The 19,365-nt window shown below is 38.4% G+C and overlaps 1 protein-coding gene across 2 annotated transcripts in view; it reads right to left on the minus strand.

The window, feature by feature from the left end:
- Nucleotides 1-307: 307 nt before the first annotated feature.
- COG2 (component of oligomeric golgi complex 2) overlaps nucleotides 308-19,365 on the minus strand; it is a 32,847-nt gene continuing 13,789 nt past the window's right edge. For both annotated transcript variants that reach the window (XM_075748653.1, XM_075748654.1), the window contains exons 10-18: nucleotides 17,148-17,287; nucleotides 13,346-13,407; nucleotides 11,944-12,095; nucleotides 10,305-10,505; nucleotides 9,474-9,546; nucleotides 8,184-8,326; nucleotides 5,777-5,916; nucleotides 2,373-2,553; nucleotides 308-739 (exon numbers count right to left, since the gene is read on the minus strand). In XM_075748653.1, coding sequence (XP_075604768.1) covers nucleotides 638-739; nucleotides 2,373-2,553; nucleotides 5,777-5,916; nucleotides 8,184-8,326; nucleotides 9,474-9,546; nucleotides 10,305-10,505; nucleotides 11,944-12,095; nucleotides 13,346-13,407; nucleotides 17,148-17,287 — 1,194 coding nt within the window. In that variant the 3' untranslated portion in view covers nucleotides 308-637. The remainder of the gene's footprint in view (nucleotides 740-2,372; nucleotides 2,554-5,776; nucleotides 5,917-8,183; nucleotides 8,327-9,473; nucleotides 9,547-10,304; nucleotides 10,506-11,943; nucleotides 12,096-13,345; nucleotides 13,408-17,147; nucleotides 17,288-19,365) is intronic.

Consider the following 19,365-nt stretch of genomic DNA (forward strand, 5'->3'; position numbering starts at 1 on the left):
ATACTGATGCTAGAAATGATTTTTGAAATTTAAAGTACTTTAAGAGCATTCTTGATGCAGCACTTCTCACCAATAAGATCCATGAAAAAACCAAATCATTAAAATGAAAACATTCACAACCCAAACAAGAGCTAACCATAGCCCGTGATGAGGGAAAGCAGGTAAGTGCAAAGCAATAACAAGGAATAGCAGCTTCTTATTCCTGTGAGCACTCTCTTTATTCCAGAGAAGCTGGAGCAAGGTCCATTTGAAAGCTTTTGACAGCAATCAATGAATACATTTAATTCAAAAACATGGGACATCAAAAGTTAGGAAGACAATTTATTACATATTATTTTCATCATATAAGTTCATTCTTCTACACAATAAGATGTACAACAAAAATAAAAAACATTTTCTTCCACTTTTATTGTATAGTAGAAAGTTTAGAACTTTTGATTGCTTTCCATATAATGGAAAACTACGGTAAATTCTCGGTCTTTTGATGAAACAAGCCTATATTGACAGAAGATGCACTGATTTGTTGCTCGAGATACATTAGGAAGCACTTCATTGCTACTTATTTGGTAAAATAAGAGTTAAAATCTCTTTCTTTTAGGGACATTGTTTATCTTCAATCACATGCTTTCAAAAATATCTAGGAATGTTCTGCTGTAGCCTGATCCTTGGCAGTTAGAACCAGCTCTGTAAGGGCTGAAAAGCTTTTTATGCTGCTTGTTTCCAGTCCCATCTTTCGTATCTAAAAAGAGAAGAAACATTAATTTTCTTTAAAACATCAAAAGCTCACTAATTACTCTACTTAAAACATTTAGCAAAGCATATGTTTTGTCCTGCATCGATGTATGGCAAAAAATCCACAACTGCATATAGTGCACATTATAAAAAAAAAAAGTATCCAATTAACTGGAAAGATTTAACTGAGCAGTGTCTTGCAGGAAAATATTTAACCATCTTCTAGGCAACTTGTAACTAAAGCCAGTTGGAAGTTTTCCAATGAAACAGTCAGAAAGAGAAACTTGGCTGTAAGTTTGTTTTTAATGCATTGATTTCAATGGATTATTATTTTTTTTCCCCAAACTCCAAGTGAGGTTTCTGGGCAAAACTTTAAAAGATAAACATGAATACACCCAAGAACAGCCAACAGCGTGAGGATGAAAGCATTTCAATTGGCTGCAAGAGCCTATGGTTCTAGCCTTGAACTTCCTGGGGGATGAAAACAACTCTACAAATAGAGAGGTTGCTACGAGTCATTTTGTAGCCAGGAAATCTATTGCTCTGACAATTAGAAAAATACAGCCATGAAAAAACTAAGAGTGCACTGAAAAAGAAAAATCTGGATCTAAATAAAACCATAATGAAAGGATTCTGAAAAGGTGTTTGCTGCTGGAACTCTTCGTAATGCTCATATGTACCAAACCAGCTCCTAAATGACTATGAATAATCTATGTCAGTTCAGCTTCCATTCACATTGCAGTGATGTTAGTGCACATAATAGGAATAAAAGAACAAAAGCCCAACCCCAGCCAAAAACTGCCAAACAACAGTTCTTGTTAGTAAGATTTCCATGCTTCCACGCAAATCTTTTTCCTTTGTGATAAGTCTCAGATACGAGAACAGCATCTGCTCACACACGGGCAGACTTTATCTACCTGTTACAATGCATCAGCAGCATCTGCTCATAAACAAGACTGATGACAACTGCTTGGCAACTAATGATACAGACTGGCACTTGGAAGTTTGTTTATTTCTATATATAATTCTCAGAAATAAATGAGTACAAAACAGTATGCTTATACAATTTGATGTAGCTACTGCACACATTTCCTGGAATATATTCTTCTTTTATTTGTTTTGTTATTTAAGGTTTCATATTTGGCACTGAAAGGAACTTATAGTTACACAGCATAACAAATAAGGCTAACATCTTCAAAGCTCTTGGGAATAGACCCTTGACTATGCAGTAAGTCAAGGCTGGAAATACCCAGAGAAGGCAAACAAAAGCAGGGCCATAAAGATGTTTCCATCAGAGCTAAGGAAGGTCCCCTGACCTCTGATCCCTCCACACAGTGTTTCTTCTTTGTGCTTCTGCGCACTAAGCAGTACTTGAATTTTGAATAGTAAGAAATACAAGCTTTGCATTTGTATAAGAACACGTAAGAAAGCATTGCTCAAGCGTATCTACGATCACCAAGGTCTTGAGTCGCCTCCATTATACAGGCATGACAAAACAAAGCAAAAACCCCCAAAAAACAAAACCACAACAACGAAGCTTTCCAGACCAAAAAACTAAGTCAAGCTTCCGTTTCCTCCTCTATCTCACTTCATTCCAAACCCAGTAATAATAGTAAACAAACTTTTTTCTCATAACTTACTTGTTCTCCAAAATACTCAACATCTAGGGCCAGCTGCAGTCGGATTTTGTTATCATCACTCATGCCCCCATTCGTACCAACAGGGTTTGAAGTTGCAGTTTTTCTGGCTTGCTTCAATCTTTTTAGGCTCTCTTCCATTTTCTTAACAGAACTTAGCACATCAGATACAGTTTCATAATACCTAAATTATGAAGATAAGTGAGAAAGAAAAACATTACACTTTTAACAGGAAAGCCTACTTCATATGCATCAGTACATCACTGGCCCTGAGAAAAATGCTGAACAATGCTGGGAGGAATGGTCTTCCTTGCAAGGAAGTTACTTATGTTTCCATCATTATCAATTAACTGGTATTTCCATCACTTGTTCTAATGGTCAATGTGAAGATTGCCATTCAGTGTTGAAGCCTCCTTCTCATCACAACATTTTTGAACTGCTCGAGATGTCTGAACTCAATAGAGACCAAGGAATGCAATTGCTCAATTTCAGTCTGAATCAGACTCTATTTACAATCAATAGAGTGCTAAGAAAATTCCTTTTACAAACAAGGTCAAGAGTAACAGCCTGAAAGACCAAAAAATACAGTTTTGGACAAGTTCTAAAAGTGTGTGTGTATGAGAGCACACAAGCGCACACCAGTCAGAAATGCCTATTTCTAAAATGAAGAAACTGATCTACACAGGACTCTCAGGAAGCTGGCAGAAGTCAGAAGAACGCTAATGCCAAATTAGAAGTGGTACAGATGAAATGAAACATCACTTCCCACATACTGGGATCTACATTAAAGAAAGCATAGACTCAAACAAGGTAAACAAATCAACTAGTCCACAAAATTTCAAAAAGCCTTATGGACCGAAATCCCACGCCTGAATGGGAAGAGCACAATATCATACAAATTAACTAATAAATGCCCAGGACAGTGAATTGTTAAGAATAGCTAAGAGAAGAAGGTAGAGCAACAATGGGAAATTAGAGGATCCATAAGAGAAGTGAGGAGATTGAGCTATGTTCTATAATTTGCTAAAAACTGTAACTTTCAAAGAGCTTCTCTATGACAGTGATTAAACTGCTACTGTAAAAATTAAGAAAGTTGAAAGAATCTTCCCAATGCTTAAACAGGGAGGGAACAGAAAGCAGGCAAGCTTTTTTAAGGGATAATTAGATAGGAATGGCTAAAGAAAAAAGTGCTTTCCAGTACCATGAAAACTGTTTCAAGACACCATTCTACAAAAAGTAAAAGCATACCAATAAAAGTCAACAACGCTCTCTTTTCCTGTCTTGGTATTTCCTAGTCCCGCTCATTTATGAAGATTTCCTACTTCTGCTGTACTTCGAAGTTCTTCTGCCATTAAAGAAGTTTAGTCTTCTGTGATTTTTAACCAGTTAATGCTCTTTTCTGGTTTTTCACATTTGGATGCAGGAAGGTATTATCACAGCAGGAAATGAAATTAATTACTTGCATCTGCATTCTCAGTGAAGAAACTACAATATTCCTCCATTTAAGAAATTAAGTTACTTTGTCTCTTCTCTTGTTCAGTGAAGATAAGACATCTTAAAACAAACTGATAAAAATCATAGCAACAAATCATGAAAACAGAATTCAACAGAAAATTCTAAGGAATTAACAAATGAACCTGCAAATCTTACCCATGCTTAATCACTACCACTGTGTTTAACCTAGCACTTAAGTTGGTTTTGGTAATGCTGACACAGAAAGCAAGAAACTGCTTTTTGGGGGGGGGAAAGCTCTGGCTGGATACAACGAACAACACAAGAGCTAGCTACTTCAGATTTACTGAAGCTTCTTTAAAAACAAGGCTTATTAAAGACAGAGAGGTAGACAGACAGACAAGAATTCACTCTAAGATATTTTAGCTTACAAGCACGTGACTTGACATTCCAGAAATCTTTGGAGTCCTTTGGCAATATTACTTAAACATAACTGCTGTGGGTTAAGAGTAAACTTCTTGTTATGGATTAATAACTGGTTAAAAGAAGAGATGTCAAGCTTGAAAAAGCAGGTTTTGTGCAAAATGGAAGTGACCAGGGGAATCCACACCAATCTATGCTTAGCCCTATCCAAAATACGTAAGAGTAATTTTAAGAACAGTTGGTGAATATTTGAGTGTCAAAATTGTCTTATAATTTTAAGTTTATTCTGAATAACCAAAAAAGTGAGTGCAAGGTGCTGCAGATGCATTGGGCATTAATAAGTACCTGACAGGGCCCGAAGTGGAGCAGCAGGGAGGGATAGCTTGGTGAAGGGCAGGACTCACATTCTGACTGCAATTTAAAGCCTCAGTATTATGTGGCTAATTCTCAGAAAACATTAATCCAAAGATCAGCAGCAGTCAACAGGCAAGACAATATGCTAAGAATTATTAGGAAAACCATGTAAGGACAGACAGAAATCACAGCATCACTCTTTAACCTGCATGGACTCTTCTGATCATACCATCTATGACCAGAAAGGACAAAGAAAACCAGCAAACAACAACTATAAAGATGGGAAGAGGAAACAAACATCACAATAAGATAAGGGCACTCTTTAGTCTGAAGCACAATTACAGAGATAGAAAAAATTACAGCTGGCACAAGGAATAAATTGTCCACAATGCAAGATGTAGGGGTATCCAGTGAAACTATATGGCAGAACTTCCAAACAAAAGCAAGTATTGCTTTCTCATGTTACACAGTTTAACTAGTTGAACTCACAGAATGCAACATCCCACAACAGTATCAGTTTAAAATACCGCTAGACAAACAGATGGAAACAAAATCCATTAAGGAACTCATACAGATGGATATTCGTGCCCAAGAAGTCCTCAGGATGCTAACTAGGAAACAGAAGATGTAAAGAAAGCATTGCTTTATGACTGCCTTATTAAGCTCTTGGTTGAGTTAGCTCTTCAAGAGCTAAAAAATCCAAAGGTGGTTGTTTTTGTTTTAAAAAAAAAAAAACAAAACATTAAAAAGTTGGATAATCATTACATATATTAAAAAAAGTCAAAGGAAAATAGACCTCAAGTTACCTGAAAATTTGACCATAGTTCACTGAAAATAACATGAGGTTAAGGTCTTACCTCAATTCTGAGACAAAATGCAAGTTTTTAGTTCACTGTTGCATTATTAGAGCTAAACTATTTTTCAAATGCCCTGTCCACAATGCCACAGTTTGCAGAGATCTGAGAAGTCAGGTGTCTGGATTCCCTGCTCTGCTTTTCATCTGCTGAATACGCAACACCAGAGTAAATCTAAAGAAACATACCCTGACAAAAGAGTGGTACATTTTTGTTTTCTTTATAGTGGCATTAATTCATAGTGTTTTGTTTTTTTCCTGTGGCCATTCAATGGACACTGGAGTTTTTAACTAATGCAAAGAACTTTCTTTATGGTTTTCTTACTTTTGTGTGCTTTCAGAGAGGGCACCTTCCAGCCATTGATGAATCATGGACTGCTTCAATATATCTTTGTATTCATTCTGCAGTCGGTAAAAGGGCTTAAGAGCACTGTCAACATAAGGTGAAGCTTTAGTTGGCACCTCCTGGTAGATGACAGAGAAACAAGGTGGGGAAAAAGAACCAGTAGTTTACTTACTGAAAGTATCAACACTGAACTCCAGCACATATACAAAATGCTAACCCTGCACCTAAGCCAAGAGATACGTACTCCATTCACAACAAATCAATAAAGAGGTCATCATACATAGGAAGGACACCATCTCAAAATCATTCGGTAGTGTTATACAATGTGATATAATATAGAACAAGGTTCAAAATGACCAAAGCTTTTCGAGAGATACACGTGCCAGCCAGCCACTCCTCTTACCAGGGCATGATCCCTGAATGCACTTCCTGCTCACACTGATTTTAGAGAAAGCTGAGCAGACTCCACATCCACAAAAGACTATTAGCTCTCTGTTACAATACCTACTATTTCATACAATTCTTCACTAAACTGAAGACATTTTTCCTTCTGTTCTTATACCATCATGCTCTCTCAGTATATTTTCCAGAAGACTGCTTTTGGGATAACTAATATCCCCTCACTACCATCTTCTCAGCTAGTTTTGGTTCCAGAATGCTTCATCTCTCCAGGGATGATCCAAACATAGCTTGGGTGAACCTCATGCACTGCAAAGCAACAGAACATATCCAGGGTACACAAAATCTCTGACACCTGAAGTACCTCATTAACCTCTTAGAGTTCCAAATCTTAGAACTTGGCCAAGCAAGAGAGTCTTGGCACATGTGACTCCTGCAAAGACTATCCTCATGCCCAATTCTGAATTCTGCTGAAAAATCAAAGTATTAAAACATAGTAAAAATAAAGTTGCCAGAACTTAATGTGACTATAATAGTGTACTTTCTCTACCCAAGTCGTCTCTCCACATAAAGCCAGTTAGACTGATAGCCAAGAGAGCAATGCAGTCACACTCATGGAGTACAGAGCTCAAGCTAGCAACTCAACTGACTTGGAAGGTGGCTTGGTCCTATGTCTTTCTTTTGGCACAGTTAGCCCACCATCTGCTTAATCATCCCATGGACAACTGAGAGATGATGGTGGTCCTCCAAATCACTATACAGAGCTTGCTTTCAGATAACTGAGCAGAGTAGGGTTGTTGGTTTTTTCACCCTCCTTTGACTTACATACTTTGTTCTATTCTTTCCTTAACTTTAAGTAAAAACATTCTCTATTACAGAACAGAGATGAATTTATTAGCCTTGAGGCTGTTTCTTCTTTTTAAATACAATTTCTGATTAAGTACGTCCTTAAAACTAAGATAGTGAGAAACTCCAGTAATAAATTGAAGTAATAAACTACTCCCTTGGGAACAACTTCTCTTCCAGCTTACCCTAAATGTCCACCACCCAAAGAAAATGAAATATACTTGAAAGAAGTAGACTTAACAGCTCTAATTTTTTCCATTTACTTATTGAAAAAAGTACAGCATTGCTGGTGGCAGTGCACTCTCTTTGTGATAGCCAAGAAAGTGCTTTTGATTTTGGTGAGTCAAGGCAACCCTCCCCCACAAACAAGCAGGAAGAGAGAGCAAAGGGAGAGGGGAGAATGGAAAAGACCTGTGGCCTTGCCCATTTCAGCCTGCCTTCTGTGTTCAAATTAGGCAAGGATGCAGTAGTCTGTGGTTTCTGTCACTCGAATTTGTCTCTATTGCTGGACTGATACCAAGCTAACTACCAACATGAGTGTGCAGACAGACTGGCAAAGGCAAGTCACAGTAGTAGAACAAGCCAAGATCAGACAATTGGTTTTGGTGCTGTATTTCACCATTACTTTTTATTAGTTTCTCAACAAATTACTCTTTTTAGCCATTCTCATCTTGTTCCTTCTGTGCAAGATGCTTCTTTAATCAAATCCAAGCAGCTAGCTCACTGGGAAGAAGTTTCTTGACAGAGCAGACAGAAGTGTCATTCTCCCAAAAGAAGCCCACCACTCAGCAGCACTGCATCTTATGGTATGTGCTATGACATGAGGGAAAACACATTTATTCTCATTAACCCTTTCTCTTTTGCACATCAACAGTTCTACTCCTTTCTCTTCCTTCTATCTCAGGCTTGTGCTCTGATCATTGTTACTCTACCTAAAATTTTGAAAATATCCTCCCCGCCCCCGCTCCTTTGCAATGAGGTAAACTGTAAAAGACTAAATTATCCCAAGGTATTTAATAGGGCTCTTGGCTGTCAAGCAGATATGGACAGGCCTAAAGAACTTGTAAATGTAGTGCCTGATTAACATTCCCAGCATAGACCTATCGGAGATTTATTTTTTTCACCTGCAGCCAGCACTGACCTTATTGGTTCTCCTATATAATCTTGGAACTTCCAGTGCACTCTTCAAGTAAGTGAAGGAGGACTCACTGAGATCCTGAATAATCCTGTTAGTCAAGGTAGGCATGCAGGCTGATAAAGAATTCTTTGAGTCTTCCAAGGCTCCTATTGAAGTAAAAATGCTAAAGTTTAAACTGAGCTACCCTGCCCAATCACAACACAAATTATGTGAAACCCCCATCATCCCAGTCTCAGTCACTACCCTAGATGCTGCTGGTGTCAAATACAGGATACTTAGTAAGCAAATACACACCAGCCCTTTATAAAACATCACCAATAACATCAACCATTCCTCAGCCAGAAAAACAGAGGGAAGGAAAGAAAAAAAGGGGAAAAGTAACATTCTCCAGGTTCACATTTTTTTCAGTATTTACAATGTAGCAAGGGGCTTGAATCAAAAGGCTCCAACCTACCAAGGAGACTGGTTGTAAAATTCTTTCTCACAGTACCTTAATTCCCTATGGAGCGACTGGAACGCGCTCAACTCAAAGTTGTGACTGACAACAGACCACCTACTGAGTGGGGGATGTGCACAAGCTCCTACCTCTCTTATCGACTTGGACATCTACCAATAATCCTGATTTAGAGACTTAAGTGGAATTCACAGTGCAGAACTAGTGGCTATACTTGAAGACAGGGACTAGTTCACTCACCCAGCTAGATGCACTCAATTAAAATCAGACTCCATGTTTCACATAAAGAATGATCAGATAAAAAACCAACCAACCAAACAAAAAAAACACCACAGAAAAAGAGGCTAAAATACTTAATTGCTTCTGTCCTCTAAAGTTAAGGTATTTAACTATGAAACTCTGATAACTCTCCTCCTTACATGATTCATCAGGCCAGAGAAAAAAAAATCTTTTTAGAAAAATATTTTGGTTTCAACTGGATAATGGAAAGCCTCTCCTTACTTCTTCCCCATTTGCTTTACACGTAGGAGTTTAAAGACATGATACGTATCTTCTAGACTAAGGTCCCCCACTTCCTGAATCCTAACAACCACAAAACCCAAAGCACTTCAGACACACTCAATTGTAATCCAACAGTTTCTAGACTCAACATGTCTATTCGCGATAGTTTCTATTTAACCATTTAAACCTAAAGCAAGCTTCATTAAGTAATAAAAACATTATTATTTTCAAATTTGTCATTGTAAATAAAGAAACTGTGTAAAAGCTGATTTTGTTTGGTTGGCAGAGGGGATTTGGGAGAAAGGAGAAAGAGACTGAATTCAGCCTCTCAGCTTTACCTGCAATGCAAGATACATTCTTGAAGCCAATCGTTTCAAGTTTTGGTTTAATCATTTCTAAGATGTCAGGAATCTGAAGAAACAAACCCAAAAGAGATACAGTCATGCTATAAACATTTGAAGCACTGGAGACTTACAGAATGTAGGAAAAGTAATTAAAAGACATTAAATCTTTTTCTATATTTTTACTGCATTTATGGGAAACCAATACTAGAAAAATACAATATTCACGAGAATTAAGGCCTATGCACTAAATCCCCTACCTTACTATTGTCCTTTGAAGAAATAATTTAGAATTAACAAAGTGTTATCAACTCAGATGCAACTTACAACTTCACAAATTACAGAAATTTCAGCCTTATTGACCAAAACCACACAGAAGTTATCCCTATTGGAACAAAATTAATACCATACATCACTTTTCAAGATTCTGGACCATTAGTAAAGTATAATCATGATAAAACTTTTTTCAACCTCAAAGACTAAAACCAGTGAACATTTAAAAGATAACATAATATTAAAGCTGAATATTGCACCACACTCCAAGCTGCACAAATATATTATTTTAGGGGTTAAGTCCAGCAGCTACTGATAAAAGGGTTTAAATAGCTTAAGTGGTTTCTCCATAATCTGCCATTCCAAATAACTAAAGAGTAGATCATTTATTTCAGGTGATATTTTCTCTATCAGACTAGTCCAGTTTTAACATTTAAGATCAAAAAGTAGCTTTATGGTACATTACTTTAAACAATTTAATGTCCTTAACAAGATGCCAAACTATACTGGCACATAGATCAATGAAGACTCTTTTGTAAAGTCGCAAGTACAAACCTGATCCTGGAGTTTGTCCACATCTGCAGCAACATATACCAACTGAGTACTAGATATAGAAGGCAACGTCTGACTTTCTGGAGAAGACCCGTTCCCTTGGTCCTCACTAGGGTTGAGGCTTACAGAAGATTCCTTTCTACCAGCTGGCACAGATTTTTTGCTTTCTTTTGGATTCTCACTGGAAATGGGCCTTAGAGAAACCTGAAACATCAAACTGAGATGTGAACCCTAGCAACAGTGAAGGCAGTTAAAGCTGGACAAACAGGAACAGTATATAAAGGATTTTGAAGTTCTCAGCATTAGAATGCCACACTTACAAGAGATATTAGCATTCCTAAATTATGTTAAAAAAAGATAATTTGAAAACAGGTTTTGGTGCACTAAGGAGTTGGATGATTTGTCACTATAGTAGAGGGCAGTCCAGTCCTACAGCAATTTTCACCTGTGTGGTGTTCAAATGAACTACTGCACTGGAGGAATGTGCAAGACCAAAAATTTGATTATTATCATTGCAGAAACACAGTTTATTTTCATATGTTGGAATACAAAAATCATAACCACTCACTGCTGTCAAACAACCCCTTTCTGCCACCTCAAGCCCTCTGCTGTCAGGCACGTGCTTCACTCAACTACTCTGTTTTAACTCTGGTACTTATCAGTACTTTTCATGAGCCAACTTAGCTCAGAGAATGGAGCCATTCAGTCTTAAGATAAAAGGGGATCTTAATGCTGTCTTAGCTACCTAAGGGGCATGTATAGAGAAGATGGAATCAGACTTTTCCTTGAGGTACAGTGACAGAGTAAGAGGCAATGGACATGGACTGTAGCAAGGGAAATTCTAATCAAATATGAGGAAAAAAGCAGTCAGTCATTGGGCCATGTTTCCCAGAGAGGCGTGAAATTGCCACCTTTGGATATACTCAAAATTCAACTTGCAAAGGCTCTGTACACCTTATCTAAGCGGGCCCTGTTTTGAGCAGGAATTGGGACCAGATGACCTCCAGAAGTCCCTTTAAATCCCAATTATTTTATCATGCTGTCTTTCTATGACACAAGAAACGGGGAAATTATATGTCTGACAGCAGGGAGTAGAAGAGTAAAGCACAACCTCTCCTTCTCAGAAGCAGGGAATCATTCATGTGGAGTCTGCTGCCCATGAAACTTCCAGTTTTACAGTCTCAACACTGAGCAACTGATCCGGATTAACTTACCTGGTTTTCTTTTTTGGGGGTGGGTTAATTTGGGGGGTTTTGGGAGTTTTTTGCAGGGTTAGTTTTCACCTGGCTCAGTTTCACAACCTTGTTCACTGTATCAACAAGTAAACACACAAACAGAACAAAACCAAAAGCTTGTGTGGTTACTTCTTTTAGTGGCAGAGGGAGCCTTAAGCATACGTGGAAGTACAGCCTTGGCAACCAGCAGACAGTAATACCGCAGCACCACTGATTTTTGTGGTTAATATATTTTGCAGTGATACTTTTTATAAAACAAACTCATGAACTGGTTGAAAGTGTTCTTGTTAAATAATGTTAAGTTCAGGAAAAAAGTGCTTAAAAAAAGGTTACATACTGTGTTTCAAAAGGTCTCTTACTGATGGACGTTCCCAATCACCAAAGCCATAAGCATGCTCTTCTCTTACCTCACCAATGAACACAGAGTAGCGTGCCAAAATTTGCAGACTAAGTTTCCACAGACGGTGTGCTAATAATGGTAAAAACATTTGATCTGACCAGCACTTCAGAAGACTCATCCAGACCATGTGAGTGGCCAAAAGGCAGTATGAGCTGCCAGCTAGAAACAATCAGACAACAAAGGTCAAGTTCCTAAGCACATTTTTAAAAGATGTTACATCAGTGTAACTACATTACTTGAGATCTAAAAAAAATTAAAAAAAAAAAAAAAAAAAGAAAAGACAAGTCTTCCAAAGAGACACAATCATAAAGATAGCAAAGAGGATTTATTAAGCACTGTCTGAAACAAATCCTTAAAATATTAGCTCCTCATTGCTTCAGATTTCTAATTCCACTATGTCTTGCGGTAGCTGTGCGGGCAAAAGCAACAACAGAACTTGCCTGCACAAAGGTAGGAATAGCTTGGCCAAATAAGCCACTTCAGGAGATAACATTTCCAGGATCACTGCTGGCTGTCTGATGAAGAAGTTCTATTAGACATGCTTGCCAGCCACAACAGTAATACTCCCTTAGCACTAAACTACTGCTCCTGTCACAGTTGTATGTGAGATATCTGCTAGAAATATTTGTTTAAAACACAGCAGGAATATCGATATTTAAACCAAATACTTTTGAAGCAGTTCATGCACTAACATTTTATAGCATACAATTAGAGAGCTAAGGAATCCGTCTGCAAGTTCCAGGCAAATGCCTTGAAGTGGTAGGATTTATGCATTTTGTCTCTGTAAGAGTTGTTTTCTCCTTGGTCTCTTCAGAGCACATGTGTATATATTTGCACACACAGCTGCCTTTGTCACAAGTATTTTACTCTGTTAACTGAATTAAGTTTTTCTGATTACAACATACTTATGAATATACCAGGTTTTCCCTTCTACTCTAATCCTTCCTGTGCATACCTCCTCATCTGCTCATAAATTACTGTACGTTTTTGGAGCAGACATCAACACTATAAACCATAGCAAGCCTAAATGCTGGCAACAGAGCCAATTTTGCCCTACAACAATTAAGAAAAATATGTCCCAATAACGGCATAGCCTTTTAGTTGTCACTTAGCAGATGCCAAATGCCAGTTTAGTTCCTTCTTGCACTGAGGGAATAGTTCCACAAATATGTTAATGGCTGCTGCCAAGAGGAGTGTTTTTAGTAAGCAAAGTGATCACTGAACAGTACTCTCATATTGCCTTCTCTATAAAAATGTATTCTACTGTTTAATCATTCATCAGAAAACAGAAAGCTCATGTGAACCCATGGGATGCACGTTACTAAATACTCAATAAACACACAGCAACCACTGCTACTTATACCACTGATACCACAATAAAGAAATTAATTTTTGCAATAAAAGTTTACCTGGTGCTTCCTCTAGTGTGTCTGAAAGTGCTTCTTCTAAAGCCCCTGCTATTTCTCTGAATCTGAGACACAGAAAGGTTTTGAACATTACAATTCAACAATTGCTTAAATTGATGCCTAAACATTTTTCAATGTCTATTTCAATAGTATTTCAATCTGCTATCAATGCACATGCACAGATATTAAACATGGGGTTATTTTTGCCCAATATAAATCAGGATATAAACCAGACTAACATTCAAACACTTGAAAGAAAACCTTTGACATTTTACAGGCAGATAGTAAGGTTATACTTTGGGTCATTATTAAAGTCACGGTTGCAAACCTTATCAAAACGATAGCTCACAGAGTGTCAACTTGTCAGCTCTTTTGAACGTGAAATTTTTTTGTTTTGTTACTGTTTTTAAAATAAAAAGTGAACACATCGTCTCATACTAGCTTTAGCTGACCTTCAGATTATCATGTGACACTGGAGGCTTCAGCCTTCTACATGTTTGTAAATGAACAGTGGCACAAGGTTCTGCAAACAATTCTGTACCTGATAAAAATCAATAGTTCCTCACAGGATGCCTTGATCCCTTTTTTAAAAAACTCACCCTTCAAAAAAACCCCAAACAAACAAACAACCCCACTCCCTCAATTTTTTAGGTATAACAGCACAGATAATATTAAAACCTCTAATACTTTTCCATATTTAAAACATATTGGATAAACACGGCATTTTCCTCATCTAAAAATTATCAAGCAAGTGCTATAGAAAATTCTTCTTTAACTAAGTTTTCCCTCTAAATGCTGAAACAAAGCTATTGTTTTATGCTCCCCTATATACAGTTTCATTGTCACTGGTTTCCCCTTTCTGGTTTTTATGTGCATCACAGTAACTCTGTAAGGCTTTCTATCAAATTTACTGGTGACAAACCTGTAGGGTTCCTAACAGGTCTTAACTGTCATTTCTAGATCAGAACAGGGCCCTACCTAGCTTTTTTTGTTCAAACTAATAGACCAGATGCATGTTTAGCAACTAAACATATTTTAGAAATATTTGTGAAATGGCTTCAAACCCTTACTCCTGCCTATGCACCACTTCCACCAACAGAGCAGTGTCTAAGTCTTATGGTGAAAAGGATTAGCGAATCAAATCAGATTTTTAACAAGGACATTTTTCCTGCACGTTTCTTACATAGGAAAAAAATTTCCCCAACGTGGGGTTCACTATAGTTCCAATAGCAAGGGAAAGAGTTACTGGGGCTGTTTGTGCCAGCACCGCTACAGAAGAAACGCCTGTATAGCCATCTGTTCTTCAAAGGATCGTTTGTAAAGGCTTAACCGAGGGCTGATTGTTCTGGGTAATTCCTGTAACTGAAAAAAACCCAAAACACCCAGCGGTCTTAACTATAAAAGCCATAGTGTGAAATAATACCTCAGTAAAAATCCTGTATGACTTAAAGATATGAACATAAAAAAAAAGGCTTCCCTGATATATATAATGAATAAATTGCATTATTTTCACAGTTGTACACTAAAGAATTCATGGGCACTTCCAAAAGTTATCAAATTATTTCAATATATAGGAATGGTATCATGAAAGATGAACGAGATGCTGTTATCCAATCATTTATCAAAATAGTGCATTATTTAGATTTACAGTAATTTGGATTAAAGGGAAATTATTTTTAAGAAGTTTTTTTTAAATCAGTCAGAGCTCATAATACCTAATGGGAAAGAACATTTTTGACCAGAAAGAATACGCTGAAGCTCCATTTCAATTTTACGAGCAAGAGTATCAAAGCTTGCTCAAGCAGACACTTATTAGAAAAGTTGCACTTTCAAACAAAAGAGGCAGATTCACAGACTTATTAACGATAGTTTGTTAAAAGGTTTGTAACGGCTACAGTTCCACAGACACTTTTAGTCTGTGCACTGAGCACTGCTACTATAGTGAGTAGTCTTGCCCTCTCCCTTGGGCCAGCATGAGTATTTGTACAGTTAAGTGGTTTGGAGAAACTGATTGGAGTTGAGAGTCAGCCTTTTTTTTTTTTGCCCAGGGTAACAGATCCTCGTATCGGTTCACTACACAGCTGCAGGAACAGTTGTGCAAGCAAAAAAGCCAAACCAGGATGTCAGAAGCTAGGGCTATCATTTTATAAAATGCAGGGACTCTGCTCCAAAACACTAAGACCCTGCTCCCAGCCCCATGCTCCTTTCACTTATATTAGCTCCAGCATTCCTAAGATTCCTGGATGGAATTTTTCAGCAGCAATGTAGATTTATCCTGGATTAAAGAAACTATAAATGTGGCTATGTTTGTACTGTTATTGCCAGTTATAGAATCATGCAATAAAAAAGGTCACTAAAGTGATTCAGGGTAAAGACAGACATCAATTGCTCTCCCCTCTGTTTTTGGAAATTCTAGCCCTTTGTTTGTTTGGTTTTGCGTTTTTCCCCCCCTAGAGATTCTCAGAAGGTTTTGGACCAAGGAAGATCACACATAGCACACTTAGGTCATAGCAGACTTCATCAACAGTTCTCTTTCATGTCTGGAGGCTTGCTATATAATCATAGAATGGTTAGGGTTGGAAGGGACCTCAAAGATCATCTAGTTCCAAGCCCCCTGCTGCAGGCAGGGACACCCTCCACTAGACCACATTGCCCAAAGCCCCATCCAACCTGGCCTTGAACACTTCCGGGGATGGGGCATCCACAACCTCTTTGGGCAACCTGTTCCAGTACCTCACCACTTGAACAGTAAAGAATTTCTTTCTAACATCTAATCCAAATCGACCCTCCTTCAGCTTGAACCTATTACCCCTTGTCCTGTCACTACACTTCCTCATAAACAGTCCCTCTCCATCCTTCCTGTAGGTCCCCTTCAGGTCCTGGTAAGCCGCAATTAGATCTCCCCAGAGCTGCCTTTTCTCCAGGCTGAACAATCCCAACTCTCTCAGCCCGTTCGCACAGCAGAGGTGCTCCAGCCCTCTGATCAGCTTCATGGCCCTCCTCTTGACTCGCTCCAACAGCTCAATGTCTCTCCTGTACAGCCCTTAAGTCAGATGTGCAGACTACACTTTCTAAAAATATGGGTTTACATTCTGCTTTGTTCCTTTCATTAAAATTCCAGCATTACAAGAACTTAAACAGGGCTTTCTTGGGGGTCTCTGTGTCTTCTAGCTGCAATATCTGTAAAAGGTAATACTACAGGTATATCAAACCTGCTGGAAAAGTAAGCTAAAACTTATTACTTAGCTCCTCAGGAAAAGGGAATAGTAGGGCAACCTGTGGGAAGGCAATGCTACAAGACCCAGCACTTTACAGAATATATCCTGTGAGAGAAAACAGACGTCAGAAACACAGCTAGATCTGGAAAAGCTGCAAGTTGTCAAGTCCTTTAATTCTGTATTTCTAAGAAGAACGACTTCTTCCCTCATAGTAAGTATTCCTCTGGATTTACACAAGTAGCACCCTTCAACATAGAGTTTAGTTCCGGGGACACTGAAGAAAAAGAATTTGAAACAGATTTCAAGACTTATCTAAATCTGTCCCTGAAAGTCTTGAGTAGTATATCAAATTCAGTGTAACACCACCACAGTACATATTGAAGAGTACTTGGCTGTGATTTTGCTAAATTGTTTAAAAATATAGAAAACAGTTACTTGACTTAGTAATAAAATTCTTAGCTTGACTTCTACTATGACTTGTTGACAAGTGACACTCTGAACAATGAGGAGATCTGACCCCACGCCAGATCATCTTGCTGTGACTGAACTCTACTTTTGAAAAAGTGAAAAAAATAATACATACTAACCTTATTTGAAAATATACTGGTAAATTCCATTTGTTGTTAAAGCTGTGGTAGGAGGGATGAGATCTTAACCGTTTCACACTGGCCTGGGAGCCACATTGTCGTTCAAATTTCCGTACAAAATCCATACTAGCAATGTACTTCTGCAGAAGAGAATGAGCATTCTGATCATGTGCAGGGTCCCAGCAAACAAGGAAGGCCACCAGCCATTCAGCAGAACTCCTAGATCACACTACAGTTAAGCTCAAGGTTCAGTATGGGCTGACACTGCCCCCATCACCTCATCGTACAAAGCTAAAATCCTGGAGTGCAATGAAACCAAACCCAATGAACTAGCTGGTGTTATTCTATGGTAAGAAAAGCCAGTGCAAGACACTTCTAAAAAGCATAAAATTGTCCAAATACCCTGAACAAACAGAACTGAACAGAGAGATGTATCAGTATTTCTGAGCTGAATCACTGGGGTGGAAGAACAGCACTGCACAGTAGTAAGAACAGTCACTTGCAGGAGATGAAGGGATACAACAACAAATAGAAATAATCAGGAAAAAACCCAGAAGTACACATAATCAAACACACGTGAGAATGAAATAATGGTATTTTTCCTGTTATACAGGACCTGTATTGTAGGAATTTCTAGAACTGTTTCCCTAAACACATGCTTTGCAAACACCAAATATTTGCAGAACAACTTTAAACAATTTCAGATAAACTATCCAGTTGTATACTTTTAATAAGATGTTTATAAACAGTATTAAGTCAGTTGCAAGCAAAGAAAATTTACATTAATCCTCAAATGCACTTTGGGCTTACTCTCAACAGTAACTTATTAACACCCTGAAAATAAATGAAGTAATAAATTAAATCAGAGAATCATAGAATACAAGGTTGAAAGGGACCTCAAGGACCATCTGGTCCAACCTTTCTTGGCAAAAGCTCTATCTAGACAAAAGCACAGACAAGATGGCCCAGTACACTGTCCAGCTGAATGTTAAAAGTGTCCAGTGTTGGGGAATCCACTACTTCCCTGGGGAGATTATTCTGATGGCTGATTGTTGTAATTGTGAAAAATTCTCCTCTTGTGTCCAATAGGAATCTCCCTAGGAGTAACTTGCACCCGTGACCCCTCATCTTTTCCATGTGACTCCCTGTAAAAAGGGAGTCTCCATCTTCTTTGCAGCCACTCTAAGTACTGGAACATGGTGATGAGGACTCCCCTAAGCCTTCTTAAGGCTGAACAAAACCAATTCTCTCAGCCTTTCCCCCATATGGCAGGCTTCCCAGTCATTTGATCATCCTGGTGGCCCTCCTCTGGACCCTCTCCAGCCTGTCCACATCTTTTTTTGTACAGCGGGGACCAAAATTGCACACAGTATTCCAGGTGTGGCCTGACAAACGCTGAATAGAGTGGGATAATGACTTATCTCTGCTGGTGATGCCATTGTTGATGCAACCCAGCTTTGCCACTGCAGCACATTGTTCACTCATACTGAGCTTGCTGTCCACCAGGACCCCCACGTCCCTTTCTACAGAGCTGATCTCCAGCCAGGTGGATCACAGTCTGTGCTGCACTCCTGGATTATGTTTTCCCTAGTGCAAGACCTTACACTTGTCCTTGTTGAGCTTTGTGTAAATCATACACAAAGCAGAATGTCAAACACTTGAGCAAACACCAGAAGCAAAATAGTTCATAAAAGTATTATTTCACACAAAACAGACCATGCTAACAGAACACAAAAGTTATGTAAATCAATGTAAAGTCAAAATACAGCTACATTTAAAAATCTGTCTCTCTGCAATGAAAAACGGTTGGGCTTATGTGCAGGATTCTTCTATTAAAAAAAAAAAGGAATCCATAAAAGCTACCATACATGCTCATTAAGCCACAGCTGAATTAATAAAATAAGTCTGACTGAATCTCTCAGTGTGTCTGACTTCATTGCTGTAAGAGCAGCAGCAGGGCTCTAGCAGCAAGGCTTTTACCACAAACCAGAGCCCTACATGAGTGATGTGATTCTGCCTGCACTTACTGTTTGCCTGCAGTAAAACATTCTCAGAAGAAGCCCCTGAGCTGCTGCTTACAGGTTCTGCTCTCAGAAACTCCCCTGTGACTACAGGATGCGCACTGATGCAAGCATGCTTTTGTGTTGTGTATCTTAGCAAGTTCATAACTTTCTGTTAGAAGTATAATTACAGCCTATTTTTCTTGTGACATGGCAGT

Source organism: Balearica regulorum, chromosome 3 (assembly GCF_011004875.1).
Source record: "Balearica regulorum gibbericeps isolate bBalReg1 chromosome 3, bBalReg1.pri, whole genome shotgun sequence".
Classification (NCBI taxonomy): Eukaryota; Metazoa; Chordata; class Aves; order Gruiformes; family Gruidae; genus Balearica; species Balearica regulorum.